The following is an 18,342-nucleotide window of genomic DNA, read 5'->3' as shown; positions in this document are numbered from 1 at the left end:
AAAGAACGGTCTTCTCATTCTCTTCTTTTCGAATGTACAGTGGCCATATTCACTCTCTCTCGCTCGCACTCGTTGCTTTTCATGATTTTCTCCTGTCTCCCCGCCGCGGAGGCTCGTACTCTGGCGAGCACGTGGGGAGAGTGAGAGGTCTCCGTGAATGATTTCGCGAGGGCTCGGCCCGAATGGCCGCTTATATGTCACGGTAGCGATCGAAGAAATTGTCTCTTTTCCCATGAGAAAATATGTACTACGTTATTGACGATGGGTAGATGGAATTAAAGGGTGGATCAGAACAGAATTAAGTAATTAATTTGTTTCTTTTTTCAAAATATATGTGTACTCGCGGATAGGTCAAATATACTCAATCTTATTTTGTGGGATAAACGTAAACTTGAACTTTAATCCGAAGTCACATATTACTATATAAAGTTATTATATAAATCATCACAGAAAACTATAACGTGTAAAAATAATATTATAAATTCAAATAAAAAATAATGATCAAACCCGATATTTCTTAATTAAAGATGTTAGAAGTGTTTCTAGTTATCAACTAATCCAGTAATTCAATTATGCTTGTAATAGTTTTCATTATAAATTATATATCGTGTTACCTATATAATAACGCATTTGTCGTCAGAGAAAGTGGGAAAGTTATGGCTTTAAACTTTTAGTCATCACAGTAGCGTTGCGTGATAGTCCCCCGCCAATATAAAACAAAACGCAAGTTCATCATCCATAATTCTATGTTACGCGAGATTGCCGATAAGTCGTTTATCATCGAGTTGGCGCGAATTAACAAAACGTATAATCATGGGCGGTCTTTATCACTATATTTAGTCGCTCAATACCACGATGCAAAGAGAGTGGATTTCTTTGAGATGCCGCATTCCTGGTTTATTGCAATCAGGAATTTTGTACCTTCACTAAATCTTTGTAACACGGCCGCCGACGTTGCCTTCAACCATCATAAAATATCGGTGCCATCGCGATACGAATTCTACTTACATTCACTGTCGATTTCGCCGACCTGAAACAACCTCTTAATTTATGCTTGCACACGTTGCTATTACAATCTTTCCAAGTAACATTACCAAAACTTTTCTGATTAGATTTATGTTATGCTTTATTATATCGACAACGATTTAATGACACGTATAAAATATTTTATAAAGTATTTCCACTGATATACTAATTTAAAATTTACATTACGTATAAGTTTGAGGAAAATTTTAAACAATATATTTTCAAAGTAATTTTATAAATTGATCTAATTTTCATCCTTGTCTTTCTCTAGAAATTTATTATGTTGGTTGGTTTGGTTTGAAATGATAATCTTTGAAATGAATTTTGTAACGTATCATGAATTTATATATAAATTTATATTGTCAGGCTACAAATCTACCACAAAATTATCAACAGGCAAGTAAACAATTCATACATTTGATCGTTTTTTATTCGATTAATTATCTGTCTTCATTTACATATTACAAGATGTTACATATATGTAAGTTGCAAAATTCTTTATAAGTTCTCCTTTATTTTTATTGGATATTGTAGTTTATTAGTAAATTCAATATAAACAAATATTATCGTAAATCAATAAATTTGTAAATCATGAAATGATATCATAAGTAGTTTGGCAATATTGAAATCTCAGATGTACTACGTTGATGTAACATTTGATGTACTTATCTGAGTTAACTCAAATGGTCGTCATGTTGATGTAAAATGCCTTACTAACAGGCCCATAGAGTGAAACTACTCTAACCGTTGGCGCCTCGTTGAGTTAATTGTTGCGGTAGCTTTGTAATTTGTAGGTCCAGTTGTGGTCAGCGATCCGTCATACAGTAGCCGGTACGTGACAAATTACAGCGATATTGCGATAGATACATCAAGATAGAGATGACTGTTAGACAAAGAATATCCAATCGGCTTACTATTTTTTATATTGACTAGACTGCTTCGCTATTTAACATTTTGTTCTTTACCATCAGTAGTATAGTAATAGTAATAGTGTATAGTAGTATATATTATATAACATCAGACTTTGATTCGTTTAATTAATTCCTTTAAATTTTATTAAGTGATATTACCGTGGATTATAACAAAATTTTAATTCCGCGAGAAACCGAGAACAGACAGGATTTGGTATTAATCTACTTCGTGATAATCCCGTATAAAAAAAACACCCTTTTAACTTTGTAAATTAATGAGAAGTGCTGCCCAATTGTCTTAAAGTCGAATAAATTAAAACAAATTAAAAAACTGTCTTCGACAAAGAGCACTTCCCGATTCGAAAATTGCAGACGACGCGACGTTGCGAATAACGAAGGTAATAATTTATACTGCACCACAGCAATATAATCGTTTGCTATTAGTGACGAAAAAGTTTCCAATAATTGACAGAGATGACAATCACGCGCATTTTGCAAAGGTAGAAAGTCATAGATAACGATTTATTCGTATACTGATTGCATAATATTCATTTCTACTGGTTATTAATTATTGAAATTGCAAACTTGAGCAGTAAATATTTTATTTCAGCAGATTATTTCATAAATTTTATTTTTTTGAAAAATTTAACTATATATAATTGCTGATTTTGAATAAAAATGTACAATTACATTATAATAATTTAATAATTATAATAATTATAATAATTTAAATAAATCTATATATTTTGTCATTTAAAATTAACTATTAGATTACAATATAATAATATTATACAAACAATCATAATTGTAAATCAATGAAAATGTCGACATGGAAATATCGAAAGTAGCTAATATTGCTCAAAATGAATCTTGGTGCCCAATAATAATTTTACATTTAACATGAAAAAAGATTTTCTAAATTATTAGTTATTACATCATTTTATCTCAATAGGCGAACAAGTAAGACATTCGTTAGAGAATGTAGGACAACGTAGTCATTTTCAAAATAAAATTTATTTTACAAAGAATATTTTATTCGAATTTTTTCCATCATGAAATTTTCGATCAGCACGTCCACCCTTCGTTAAATTTTTGTACCTCAAACTAACGAGTATGTACATAACTTTTAGTAGTTCCACTTTAATTTACTAATGGCTGCCTCATGTTTTGCAGTATTTTAATATAAGATCTTTGTTTCCGACTTTATGAGAATATTAAAAAAAAAACTATTTTTTTATTAAATTTGCATCATGCGCTAATCTAATAAAATGCAATAAACATTTTACAGCGATTTTGTTAATGTAATTTATAAACAAGTCACCGACAAATATAAATTAGATATTTTTATGCAACAAATTTCCTTATACTTTAGAATAAACGATAACATTTTAATATCGACACTCATGGATCGATATAGACAGGAGTTTTACGCGAATTAAATAACGGTATATACAGAATACGTCGCAAATTAGAATCAAATTTTCTAGAATATGCGCAATGACTGTGATAGCGTGTAATCGAATAATTGATGAGTTAATCGTGTTACAAGCAGTAATTCCAACAGTCTGCTAAAATTTCTCTTGACCGTCCGTCCCGTTATACGTCAATTAAATACGAATGATTACATTGAATATAAAATTAATCCGAACATTTATCTCATTTAGTTCAAATAGCTCTTCTTTCAATACATCTGACACAAATTACTGCAGTTGATACAAATTAATATGTCTCCAACGCGCACACGAGCCAACATACATATCTAATACGTATATTTGAAAATAATTATTTCTTCATTTTCGAATGCGTTTTCTCCTCGTTGAGAAGTTCGCGTTATTGCGTGCTTCAGGGGATGCAACTTCATTATTCAAAATCCGTGCTTTATCTTACAATGTAATTTTCATTCGTTCTTATAAACCGGAGACGCGGGTGTCGAGTTCGCCACAAATTTGCGCAACGTGAGCGCAATAGCGCGCAAGAGTGGCGCATTGATGCGCCGCCTCTCACCTGCGCGTTGAAATACTAGTTTCTGTAATGGAATAAATAAGCGGAAGAGCCGGTGTCTTCATAGCAACCTGGCATTTTAATTTCCCACCCAAGATATTTCATTTCATATCCTCTCTCCATTTTGCTCCCCATCGCACAAATTCAAAATTATTTTTTTCCTCTTTCGTGATTCTCAAGCATCGTGTTCAGATTTTGCAAAGATTATTTCAAATGCAACTAAACACGCGTATAAACCCTTTTCTATGTATCACAAATGTATCATAATTTGCATAAAAGTACAAAAATATTTATGTGAAATATATCATACGTTATCTCAAATCAACATTTAATGTATCTTCGCGTTCTTCATCTCATTAGCAAACAATATAACTGCATATTCTAGCAATTAAAATTTAATTTTTTACTTCGTAATTAATAAAATATTTTTTTTCCTTTTATTTTCCGCGCACCATGGAAAAACAAATTTATATTAATAATAATATAATTTGTCAGAACGTTTCTTGTTGTAATTTAATCTCGGGAAAATATTTTTTTTATTACATATGGTTATAATTAATTTAATATGTAGTCTAAAATTTGAAACACATTTTTGTATATATGTATATATATATATATATGTGTGTGTGTGTGTGTGTGTGTGTGTGTGTGTGTGTGTGTGTGTGTGTGTGTGTGTGTGTGTGTGTGTGTGTGTGTGTGTGTGTGTGTAAATGCATGTTATATAATAATATAATACATTTCTATATCTATTAATTTGTTTTTATATATTTTTATAAAATTGTGTAAAAAATTCATGTTTTCAACGAAATACCCATTATTTTGTAACGTATTAAATCTCAATTATTACAAAACCTTATATAATTACTGTGCCGTGTATTTTACTTTGTGAGAATATTTTATAAATTTTGCACAAAATGGAATTGACGCAAAATGCATTTAATGCATTTTGTGTATGTGTGTGTGTGTGTGTGTGTGTATTATTCTTCATTAAGATAATATTTTTCCAGAATCACAGAAGTGTCTTATAATGTTTTTACCGTGACCCTATTTCTAAGTGAATCCATTCTATTGACGCCGAATCGCTCCGCAAGAATAATTTGCGAATCTTTTTAAACGTTGGTTGAAAGATGTTAGAGTATGCTTAAAAGGATCATAAAGAGGATGAAGAAAGGCAATTTATTTAAATTTCACCTGACTCTTTTACGATTCACAATGATTTGCTAATGTCAATAAATCCAGCAATGTCGTAATTTTACAAAGTATAGCGGGGAAAAGAGCGTGCTTTCTTCGTACATTCTTGGTATAATATTATCGCACGTTATCATATAGAAACTATAAATATTAGATGGCGATAAGCATGGAAATACAATATCTTTTGCGAGTTTTGCATAACGAATATTGGGAAAGTGTTTTTGCAAATCACTAAAGCAGACATTGAATTCTATTTCTCGACACGGCTATGTGCTCGCTCTCCACCCATTTTCCACTCTACAAACGCTCTTATCCTCCCTCGAGATGTCATCCATTCCTCCCTTTTATACGCAACATTCTCGTTTTCGAGAATGGCTGCAACGTTTCTGTCTAGCGCCTCAACCATTTCCGTGTTTTTGCCAGACGGTAAACGGCTATTGCAGTAAGTGCTGAGAATACGTCTTTTCTATTAGTTTCAAAGCGATATCCTCGAAAAAACATTTTTTGCCATTTTTTAAGAGAAACAACAGCAAAATAGATAGATACACAGAAAAAAATGTAATGTAGCCAATAACATATGTGATTGTGGGTTGCCAGCTACATAAAATACTCAATACAATAATATTTGCTATTAATGCAAGTATAATGTTGATACTGCAATAGCATATATTATTGTATTGAGTATATCTGTAATTGGCAAGCCCGCAATAACATATCTTATTGAATATATTACTTTTTTTTTCAGTGTATACATTTGCGTTTCAAAAATAAAACTTTGCAACATTGTTTGATTGTTTTCACAGTACATTTTATGAAATTGCTGTGAATTTTGCGTTGTTAGTTAAGGTATTGCACAATTTTATTCTATTCAAAATTAAAATTAATTAAAATAATTTGACAAATTTATAATTTTTTTATTAAAAGGTTTTTTTATATAATTTTTATAAAGAATATAATATTTATTTTTAAAAAACTTAGTGCCTTAATCGCCTCACGTAAACTTTACTTGAAAACAGGACAAGTAATCCATTAGCCTTCTCTTATAAAAATGTGTCACGAGAGGATGATGTGCAACTAATCGACCAACTGCAATCCGATTTTCGCGACAAGGGTGCGCGGATACGTATTTCACATTCCCTCGCTACCTTGCCCTTTCCATACAATGCACTTCCATTAGCGATAATCGCCGCTCTCGCTAATTACGTGCTCCGCGCGTTAATACCCAACTAACGATCGCTGGCTTGTCGTGCTGATCTAACACGCGTCTCAATAACGCTCCCGACTCACTTCGTTGAATTACAAGTGACGTTACGCGATACTAGAGTCCTAGCGGAGATAAGCTTCACCCATTGTCTTATTCACAACACGAGAAGTCAAGCAGCTTGTTTAACTGACCCCTATTCTAGAACCGTCTTCTGACCACCACAATAGTGGCCAGGAATCGCGATCTCTCCAGTGCAAATTGCTTTGTCATTGACCGACCAAGACGCACTCCGAGTTCTTTACCGATCGTACACGAACCACGCGAACCAAATCCAAGATCGGCTCATATCGAGCTACAAAACTCTCGAGCTTCTCTTTGTGAGCGATGGAATTCGCTCGGTCTTAGTCAGTCCGCTTATCGGTCAATTTGCAAGGCATTCTGTGTTTACGGGATCCTGCCCGGGCTAATTGTTCTCTCCTGACTGAATTAGCGATTAGAGATAGACGGGACGGATCTCCCTGCTGTCCGTGGCTTCGGGCAATGTGTATTGGCACGATTAGGGAATTCGAACCAATCTCGATGACTGATTATGCGGTTATTTAATCGAACTTCTCACAACCCTCAGAAATTGCGTTTCTTCCAAATGTGTAGTCGAGTAAGTTTATTCAAATTATTATACTGCCTGTAATTTCATTTTTATTAATTGTCGATTAAATTGTTAAAGAATTAAATTAAATCAACGCAATCGACTAATATTCATAGCAAAATGCAAAAGTATTAACAATCACAGAAAATTTTGTTTAACCAAGAAGTATTATTCATTCACATCCAAATTTCAGCGAAGTCTCAAGTTTAAAAAAAACGCGCAAGCATTATTTCGCACAGAAATTTATGAAGAATAGTAATCAACAGTAATCGTAATCGTCATATTTATTCTGAGACGAGCGATTTCCTATCTCATTCCGATCAATATTTCAGGAAAGAAAACAATTCTGCGATATGTCCCTTTTATCAGTGTAATCTCAGAAAGATGAAGTGAGAAAAGCGTACGTGAAAGCAAGCGAAAACGATGGTCTTCCTTCTTGGTCGTCAATTCCTGTCGGTTGCTATTATTTTGCGTACCCCTATAAACATCATCCATCAACTGGCACGTAATATCCACGAGTGCTCGCGTGTTTCTCAAATACCCGCACGTATACTTGCATACTGTAATAAACCGAATGGATGAAGTTACAACCTTTCAATCAGATTTTAAAATGCTCAAAAATTACCGGCGAACAATTCTCAAACCTTCTCAACCTTCTTCGAATGTTTTTTTTTACAATTTTGTTTTAAAAAAATGCAATAAATAAAGCGTATGTTATTTATTGTACTAACAATGACGTTCTCTTAAACTAGTCTCGTTTAGTTTTTTTCTTCAAATGCCATTAAGATTTTTTGTTCTATGTTTATTGATGAAAATAATTTAAACGTTATCAATTAAAAAAGTTATGATTTCTAAACTGTGCTATTTAACGCAATTGTTAACACGTGAACATGAATTATTGTGCGCGGTTCCTTTATCCCAGCCATTACAATATTTCAGGTAACAAATTATGAGCATGCTATATGTGCGTTAATTGTTTAGAATATCGGTGATTAACGGGCACGCTTTCATATTGTGCGCTTCTAGCCTAGAACATATATAAATGAGACGCAAATATATATTTATAATAATAAAATTAATAGATTTTAATGGGATACTAATAATAATGAGTTACTAAAATAGCGAACAATTCCAACATTATTCAATAATGCAATTACATGTCTAAAATTCTAAAAAATCTTCTAAAAAAATCATTGTTTTTTCTACAATAAAATGCCAATCAATGAACAAAATAAATTTTAAAAGCACAAATATTGACAAATTTAAATAAAGCATAGATTATAATTTTTATGTAAAAATTTATAAAATTTTATTTTTAAATTTATTTTTCTAATTATCGAAAATAATATATATTTCGTTAACAAATCATTACATAAAATTATTATTAAAAATATAATAGACAATTATAAAGAATAAAGTATATCATTTTATTTAATAGTTTAAGTTTTGCAAGCTTTCGTGTATCTTATAATATTTACTCAGATTTTTATCGTTAAATCGTTTTTGTCTGTTTTTTTCTTTAAAAAAAATAACGGAAGAAAATATTGATGCAGTTCTGTTGAGTTATTCGTGATTAATATTGATGCGAACATATACAAAGTTTATGAAACACGCATTTTTGTTGTGCGTACGAAGTTGTTCGAATTGGCTACAGAATAAAATCGTTGACCTAGCGAATCTGTTAGATTTTGTGTACAGAATCGAATTTATTTTACAGGTTTTCCATCCCTGGAGTATTTCGGTGTCGTATTGATGAATTTTTATCTGAATCGGATATGTCGATGAAGCACATACTGCTGCAGTTTCAATCTTCGTCGGAATAAAGTAAATTAAACGACGAGGTAATAAATCCTTTCTGGATAAAGTAAATACATACGCTCTCCTAGAAACGTTTACGTTTTTACGAATTTACGCATTTATATTCTCAAATTATTTCGTCTCCGATTATGGTAGAAAAGCACTGATTTACCGATATCTCTCATACGAATAGATTAACAAGAATATAGCAAAAGAGTAAAATATAACAAAAGAGGGAGAAGAATAAAAATGTAAAAAAATATTGTCAAAAATAAAATAATTCCAGCTGGAAGACAGTAGAGAAAACGGTGATTTCTACAAATAGAAACGGCAAATATTTTTTGTCAAAATCAACTACCAACGTGTTTTATAGGTTGTCGCGCGCGCGCGCGCGTAACAATACAAAATTTTATTTGTTCACACGGCAAAACATCCCTTCAACAATCAACGATTCCTCGCTTTCTGTCTCTCTCCAAAAGTGCTCGCCCCGACGATTGCTGAATTTCCGTCTGCCTTGTCATTCCGATATTTACGCGAAATTACGGATTTCTCCTCGAAACGAAACACAACCGGAAATCCTTGGCAACCGTACAAGTTGGCAGGCGGAAGGCTTCTTTAATCTTCAGATACCCCAGGCGCGCGGACAGAAATTGATTAGAAAATACGCCTGGAAGTCCTGAAACTTTCTTTCAGAAAACGAGAGAATGCACACTTAAGCGAAGTTTTACTACGCAAACATTGCGTTTTTAATATATGGGTAGTCGCGTCATAAGAAATAAATTTCTTATTTCTTTCTTATTTCTAAAAGAAATGATCTTGCATAGGAATATTGACAATTTCTAGTTAGCGAATATAAGATGCAAGTAACGGATAAATACAAAATTGAGAAATTTAATTTCTTGTCTTTATAGTAAAAATATTTCCGCTTTGTCAATGTAATTAGTATTATTGTGTGCGCAAAAAATAGTGTCATCGAGACCAGGATAGTAGACAATAAAAAAAGCAGTTTATGTAAAAACATTAATAATATTCCTTTTCACTAAGTTGAGTATGAGAAGCAAACATTCACGAAAATGGCTCATTAGATTCGCGCGATAATTAACACGGCTAGATGAACACGAAAAGTCTCTAACGGTGGAACCGCCGGTATAGCTTTAGATAGGGTGCCGAGAAGTAAAAGTATCTGTATTTTTTTCGCAAGTGTATCTAACTACACAAGAAAAGAGATAAAGCACTGCACAAAGATTGCATGATAGAATTATAATTATATAATTATTTAATTACCTATGGATATGCGAACCTCGTGTAATCGAGTATTTAATTGCCCAAATATATTATAAATTATACATACACAGTATTATAAAAAAATTATGATCGCTGCAGATATAATATTGTTTTATAAGGGAACGTAGAGATTCTTTCAATTTTAAAACAATTCAGTGTGAGTAATATCTTTCAAATTATGATTATATGACTAATAAAAAAGTACTAACTTGCCAAATAAATGTTTGTTAATTAGTGATTTCACTCACCAACTGCTGCATTGTCATAATATTGCCATTGGATTATCATTGCACCATTGTAATATTACTATTGGATCCACCATTGCTGTTGTAATGTCGTTGCTTACACACAGCTATTAGTATCTAAAATTATAATATTGTAGTTAATATTCTATCTAAATGGATATTATATATTAATTAGTTACGCTAAGTATTCTCTATGTTAATATGAAGTATTAAATATTGATTTCAGCTGTATTAAAAAATTCTCTAAGATTGCCTAAAATTTCAAACACAATTTTTAAGAAATGTGAGAATTCTCAAGAAATTATGTATATATCAATATATTTTGCAATTTATTGTAAATTATACATATTCAAAATTCTCTCTAGATAAGATTAGAGAATTTTTTAATAATACAAATTTGAAATAAATTTATTTTATTGTACCCTTTTTAAAATTTCTTAATATAATACAATCACAAAAAAATTTTAATATTAATTTTAAGAAAGTATTAAAAACAAATAAAATAAATAGTGTGTATAACAATATATTTGCAATAATACGAACTCCTTAGGAAAATCGACTTAGAAATCAAAGAATTAATATATGTACTTCCATTTTTTAAACAATTTTCGTATTACGATACACGAAATTATAAGAATTTTGATGTAAATGGGAAAAAATTAATTAAAAGAAAAAAATTATCGCGACAGCATGCACAGCCATCTAGCGAAACTGTAGCCGTACTTACGGAACGATCGAGTTGTAGAAGAATAGCAACTTTCCATTCACGAGGAGAACGCGGAATGAGAGAATCCGAAGTAATCTCGACGGAGATCGAAAGGAACGCAAATGAAAGCAGAGGAGCATACCGTCTCTCGCTAAGCCTTCGTCCTTCTCGAAAGAACCTATGTAGCTGCTTCCCCGCGTCTCTGGTTCCACGGAGGAAAGGCATCGGAGCTCGTTGTTGTCACCAGAATGACGAATCAGTTCGTACGAATATCAATTCGTATCGCCTCCAGGCGTTGCGTGCAATCGCAGTCGCGTCGCACTCGAGTTGTAAACAAAAACGGCTCGTGGGGTCCACGGCTCACCTTCCTCCGCGGCGCGACCCTTCCGAAACCGCCATTCCGCCCGTCGTCGCGTCGTGATATTCCCGCGCTCTCACACCGTAGATCGGTAGCTACGTCACGCTACGTCACGCCGTCTCCGCGCGCCACCCCCCAAGCGGCGAACAAAGCGTCACGCCACACGCGCGCGCTCATCGACCGAGATTCCGAATTCCAAGCACTGTCTTTCCTCCTTCGCGATGTCGCGCTTTTTCGAAATACACCACGTCACGAAGTCGAGACACAACTCGTCGACAAGCACGAAGCACGACAGTGGGTCGACGATCCGGTGAATATTGCGGTAACGTCGCACGATATTCTCGTCTTACGTTTGATACGTAGATTCGATAAATCGATTGTACGGTACGTTCCCGCGCAATGTTGCCGTCCCAGGAAAACGCGCCAAATTCACGGCGGCCATACTTGATTCGCGAGCTCGGATCGGTGCGACGTAGCTGGCGGCGGTCGACACGGCTGCTTCGCGTTCTTCGTGTTTGTCTATTATCGGTGGATTATCCGCGACGCGTCGGGACGCCCGTGACGAGGAATTCGTGAACGTCGAATGACACGGATCATCCAATCGCCGTGATCGATGCGACTAATGTGTTCGTCACGGATACACGTATCTCACTAGCCGTATCATCCCACAGCTCTCATTAGAAGGGATGGGTAGCTCGCTAATAACTGTGATCAACTGCTTTTGGCCCGATATTCGGTTTCACCGAATTTTTTTACGTCGATTTATAACACGGCGACAGCCGAGACAACAAAGACCTTGTAATCAAAATGAGAGGCGGAGGGGTGACGAAGGTAGGAGCAGCAAAGCAAGTCCGAAATTGGTAAGCTATTTATAAGTATCGTTTATACCCGGTTGCATAAAGATGAAACGTATACCACAATTTCGATATTTTATGTGTAGTTTCGCGAGAAGGTTGACGACGATCTGGGAAAACCGATTGTTTGCGAGCATCATAGGATGACGTTTACCCAACACCAAGATTCATAGTTTTCTAACTGGTGAATATTTGTTTTATTATATTTGTTTGATTAGTAATGCATTTATCATAGCTGTTTTCATATTATTTATATTAAATTGATCAAATTGTTCTTGTTGCAGTCTTGCAATTTGATAAAATATAAACATAAGATGTTACTGTGACGACATTATAAATAACATATAAGATCAACTACACGGAGAAAATTTTATAGCAAAAATTATTATAATAGATAGTAAGCGTGGACCAATGAAGAGATTATGAAAATTTTTATTATGTTTTTATTAAATTATTATAGTATTTACGTTACTTATGATATAATTCTTTGAATTTTATTAAATTGTGATATTTATATTACTTATGATACAATTATTTGAAGTTTCTTCTTATGGTCCATAGCTACTGTCGTATAGAGTAATTTTTAATATAAAATTTTCTTGTTTAAGGATGTAGATAGTTTATATTTAATGTGTTAATATGAGATGCATCGTTCATATTACATGCATTGAAAGACTATGCAAAAAATAATTGCTAAGTAATTGTAAATTTTTAATAGGTGCAGCTAAAGAGACAACAGACACAATTCTGTCATCGAAGGTAGGATATCAGCGCAGGATGGTAAGTGATGTTTTGTTTATGTCAATACATTGATGCAATTGGTTTGGTATTGTTACATCAGAACAAGATTTCCAATTGTGAAATCTGTACTCCAAAAATTGAGAAAAGTTTAAAGATTATGAACTTATATATATTTAATTTAAAACAAAATTAATTTACTGAATGCAGTGATTTAAAAATAAAGGATCCAGAAATACCATTACTTTTTCTTCAGTTTTTATATATATTTGTCTTATCAAATTGATCTTATTGAATATTTTATAAAATTATTTTTTATTTAAATATTTTTTTATTTTAACTTTAATTCTTGTTCATAGTTTATTGATGTTGACATTTATTTTTTTTACTTTGTTTTTAAAATTACATAAACATGGTAAATATTATATATTTTTATAAATTTGCTTAAAATTACGATTTTTTTAGTCTTTCTTTTTAAATTTATCTAATAATAATTTTTAAAGACTTCTAAATAAAATAAACGATATTTATATTTGTCGCAGAACGAATACCATGTAAATCAAGCTTTAGTTTTCACAAAATTTTGTCACTGCAGATTAAAACTGCATATACAAGAATTGTCTATAAAATTTGCATATTTATTTATCATAATATTTTCATCTTTTATACCAATTCTTCTTTTCACCTGAAGAGAATGTCGTAAAACGTTTTAAAAAACAAGTAAACGTAAATGTCTCTAAATAAAAAGCAAACATGCGTTTTATTTCTACTAACAATAACTTGCTAAGCAATAACTTGCTTGAACAATAAATAACTTGTCCAACATTTTATTCTTTTCAATTTGCCACTGTGTTTTTTAGCAAAGAGAAAATCGTCAACAATTTGATATTTACTGTTTAAACGGTCATTTAACGATAAATTTTGAAAATTGTTTTACAAAAAAGAAATTCTTTGAAAACAAAATAATTAATCGTAAAATTATTTTATATTACTTATTCAAAATTTTAATTATAAATAGCTAATTAACTCTTTAAATACTGATTACGTATCAAAAAAATACCAATATTATTTACTGAAACTATTTAACAAATTTAATCTTTAAATTTATTTGTTTTGCATATAAATACATCTGAATGATAAAAAAAGTTATGTTTTTTTTTATATACAGAGAGACTGTTTCACAATATTGATAGATTGTTAAACAGCAGAGACCTTATTCATGTAAACTAGATCATATCACCAATGTTATTTCATGCGAGCTACAACTAGTACGCGTTACCTGATTAATTAATGACTCCTCTATATTCACGAGGATGACGTTTCGTTATGCGAGCGCGCTTTGTTACGCCGCGGCGTCCGGCACCGTTATTGCTGCGCTAATTCATCTGATCGGCCGTTTATTAGCATTACACTCCTAGAATGTAATTCCATGTACGCGCCGTCCATTAGTGGACGCGCAAACCTATTCAGACATCGAGACAACATTACATTCGAACAACACCTCGCGCGACTATTACATCATGTAAAGAACTTAACGACAACCTAGTGCTTATTACAAACGCGGAATTAACTTCGAAAAAGAGATAGCTTTGTTTACACAATGTAATCTATGATCTAGAGAAGAAAAACAATTATTTTTATCTTTGTTCTTACTTCTGTGCCTACAATTTTACTAATAGATTTTTTTAATATCCGATTTTTAAATACGTATAGTAGTGATATAGAATTGATACAGATTGTTTTCTAAATAACATAAAAGACAGTGAATAAGTATATGTATTAGTTAGAAAAGGTACGCGAACCTAGAGAGCAATCAATATTTTCACGTCTTTGAAATTAATTGCACTTTGGTAGCGAACAAACTAGCAACGAATTTCGAAATTTTCTTCGCCTTCTAATTTATGTTCGGCCAATCACCGTGCACTTCATGTCGTCGGTCCATCAAGAAAAAGACACCGCGAAGAAATAAGCTCGACAATCCAACCCTCTCCTTCTCCCACTGCTCGCCTATCCAAAGGGAAAACGAGCGTCATTAATCGCGCCGCGGAAAAAGGCCAGAAAGGACTTCCGCGACTGGCTTTTACCTCTCGCCAAAGACAAAGAAGGAGAAAACGGGACGCGAAGGGGATAGAGGATGAAGGAGACAGGAAGAGCCTGAAAAATGTCAAAAAAGGAGGGGACAGGTAGGAAAATGCTGCGGCGTGTTGTCAGAGCGGCCGGGGTCACCGCAGACAAATAGACCGCGTCAGTTTTAAAGCGTCCTTCCGGTGTGCAAAGGCATGCGCCGGTATTCGCGGAACGTGCGTTCTTTGGGAGGATTTTCCCTTACCTAAAGGTGACCCTTCACGTTGGTCATTACGATGTGATAGCCAACAGCACAACTCAAATACAACAAAAATCACGTTTAATAAAATCGTGAAAATTCTAAGATAAGGTAATTATGAAAACTTATAAAATTATATTTATAATTTCAAAAACTGCAGATTAAAATAAATTTTGCTTTCTTTCACAATAAATGATTGTTTGCAAGACCAAGTATATACTCGTATATCGTATAATCGTATATCATAATATAATTCTTCATAACGATGAAACAAAATTTTGTACTTTATCCAAATCCAAATTATACTTTAAAAACATTAGTTAGGGATTTTGCGAAAATGTAGCCAATTAATCGTGACATTTTTACATGAATACCATTGAGAGAGCGCTGAAAGGAAAATTTGCCTGCGAGATAGGCGAGAACATTCAGTAGTTATTGAAAAAGAAAATCGTTCGTACTTCTTCAGAGATTTCCTGACATTTTTCCCCTTTTGCACTTCACAGATGCTCCACAGAGTTTTGAATTTATCGGCCGTCTTACATCCTCGCACTATCTCTTTCGAGTTTTCTTCCAAGATTTTTATGCCTAACCCGCTGGGATCTGGAACATGTTAATGGAGCTTCCGTGCCCCTCCATAGTGGACGATCGAACAGAAGAGATCGAGCTTCTTCGGTAAATGAAATTGCAGAAACTCGAAGCATTTGCTATGAGCAAAGTTTCGTGTACGCGTTAAAGACCTACAACAAAGAGTGATAAAAAATAAGCACTTCTTCGCACAGTTCACAATGCGAGAAACATCCCCTAGGATTCTAACTCGGTAGTTCTACTAGTATTACGTGACCCAAATCTTGATTTAATTTGTTGTACACGTTTCGAATTTCCTTCACCACAAAATTTCTTTGGAGTTTCTGTCATCTAAACATGCTTTTAATGAATGTGATTAAGATCAAAAACTATATTGTCTTTCTATTCTATGTCTAGAATTAGAATTAGAATCTAGCGAAAGTTATTTCGGTGTAAGAATAAACGTTCCACTTGAACATTTGTACCATACAGAGCACGCGAAATATATAATTATTATTATTTCAGAATAAAAGGGAAAAATAAAAGAGATAAGAGCTATTCCTCAAATGTTCTACGGAAATTTAATACAAGAAAACGCTGCATCGTCCTTGACACGGTCGTTTGTTGATTATCGCGGAAGAGAACTGCGAATTTATTACCGCGCGACACGTGATCGTCCTACGAATTCCTCCGGGTTCCTTGCTCAGGACCCCATATCCTAAACAGTCAAACAAATGGCCGCGGAACGGATGCTCGTGAATCTTCCTGATTACCCGTCCTGAAACCACCGTTCTGATGGCGGATCACGTGGCCGACCTGCAATGATGCAGGGTGTTGCGAGGAGAATAGAGCTCATGGAACGCACTACGAACTATGAACAATAGGTCTGTATAGCAGCAAGCTGCTTGCAAAGGGACTACGTCCATTTAGCGTTAGGGAATTTTAATGACGTCATCGGTTGTTCTGTGTCGAGCGAGGAAAGCGCCTGTTGCTACCCAGCGTTGTTAAACACAACGTCGTAATGTTTACATTTACTAATAATCGCGTGCGTGCGTTCTGTGTTTTGAATAAAAATAAGATAAAAATATCTGTAACAATTCCCGATTGGTTATCGAAATTTCCGCAAATGGTTGACCACACGAATAATACAGAAGTAATCCACTGGAGTAAACAGTTAATTTGACGCATGTCTGAAAATACCGCAAGTTTAAAAGTACTCCACGCAATTTAGACATTAAATTGAATTGCACCATACTTCTGTGACGTAATTGCACGACACTAAATAATATCTGTAAAAGTGGAGATATGTGCCAGGAAGAAAAGTTTTGCTTGAAATGACCATTTGAATAAAAATTTAGTTGGATGTCGTCCAGAGACCCAACATGTAACTACGCGTGCACGCACAAAATGCAAAAAGAGCTACGGTCTAGCTCCTTCCCACGATTTTTTTTCCGCGGTCTCATCTGCATTCGAATGTCGTAATTTGAATATTTAAGTTGCATCGTCGGGGCGGGCTATTTTTTCGTGTTTCTGATGGTGCATTTTATTTCTCTATTTCATGCTTACAGATGCATAAATTAATACGCGGGGCGAATATTTTGTGTTTGTCACTCATTTTCTCGACCACGAAATTCTGGCAATTACGAAAGTTGGAGATAGAAACGTGAGAGAAGAGATTTCATCTTGTGACCGAGGCTACCTGTCAATCTGAAGGGTTACACCATCGAAGACATCGTTAAGAGTTGTCGTGTCGCAGCGCTGGAATCTATCCAAGGCTGGCAGATTAATCGGAGGGAATGAAAGTTGTGAGAAGGAACATCGATGAGCTTATGAGCTGTCTCTTGGATTCTTGAAACTCGCCCGGATGATTAATCGTGGTTCCCTAATTAGTCCAAAAATCAGGAGACATCGATTAACATAGTTGACGCGATTCTAGTGTCTGGAATTGGGGCAACTATGCGAGTTTTCCTAAGAATTTCGATCTGACAAGAAATGATCAATAGTTATTGTTATGTAAATTTTTTATTTTAAAAAGCAAATTTTTGCAGTTTAGTTAAATATAAATCAACCTCTCTTTATCGAATATACTCTGCAGACCGCTGACACATACAAAATGCATTTAATAGTTAACGAACATACAGGATATTGACACATTTTCGTTGTCATTAAAAATTTAACTTGCTGAAATCCAAATTTTGAAATAATTAATCTTATAATAAAGCGAATAATAGTACATAAAGGAAACAAAAAAAATAATTTTTATAAGGTTTACAAAAATATCTTATAACTAAAAACTTATATTCTTAAAAGGCTATATTTTAAGATAAGATAATCTGAATTGTAGAATACGAAAATATAAGTTAAAATATAACTATTATTAATAATGTAACTATTATTAATAAATAGTTAAAATATAACTATTATTAAATAAATTTTTTATTGTTTTTTTTTATCCGTTTATAAATTTTTTTGCAAGTGAAGATTGAAATATCTA

General features: G+C 33.5%; 1 protein-coding gene and 1 long non-coding RNA gene across 3 annotated transcripts in view; one reads left to right on the top strand and one right to left on the bottom strand.

Annotated features, from left to right (window-relative positions):
* The window catches only part of LOC105837286 (C-type lectin 37Db), a 109,224-nt gene extending 97,834 nt beyond the window's left edge, over positions 1-11,390 (bottom strand). The window contains exons 1-2 of one of the 2 annotated variants that reach the window (XM_028189293.2): positions 11,033-11,390; positions 10,309-10,422 (exon numbers count right to left, since the gene is read on the bottom strand). In XM_028189293.2, the coding sequence (XP_028045094.1) occupies positions 10,309-10,326 (18 nt within the window). In that variant the 5' untranslated portion in view covers positions 10,327-10,422; positions 11,033-11,390. The remainder of the gene's footprint in view (positions 1-10,308; positions 10,423-11,032) is intronic. The other variant, XM_036285944.1, reaches the window with a different exon arrangement.
* A 125-nt stretch (positions 11,391-11,515) lies between these two features.
* Positions 11,516-13,386, top strand: LOC114254008. The gene is made up of 3 exons (XR_003625441.2): positions 11,516-12,229; positions 12,310-12,407; positions 12,942-13,386. It is a non-coding gene; the product is annotated as an uncharacterized LOC114254008 (long non-coding RNA).
* Positions 13,387-18,342: the final 4,956 nt, after the last annotated feature.

This window comes from Monomorium pharaonis, chromosome 4 (genome assembly GCF_013373865.1).
Source record: "Monomorium pharaonis isolate MP-MQ-018 chromosome 4, ASM1337386v2, whole genome shotgun sequence".
In the NCBI taxonomy this organism is placed as follows: Eukaryota; Metazoa; Arthropoda; class Insecta; order Hymenoptera; family Formicidae; genus Monomorium; species Monomorium pharaonis.
This window is presented reverse-complemented; position numbering and strand designations above follow the sequence as displayed.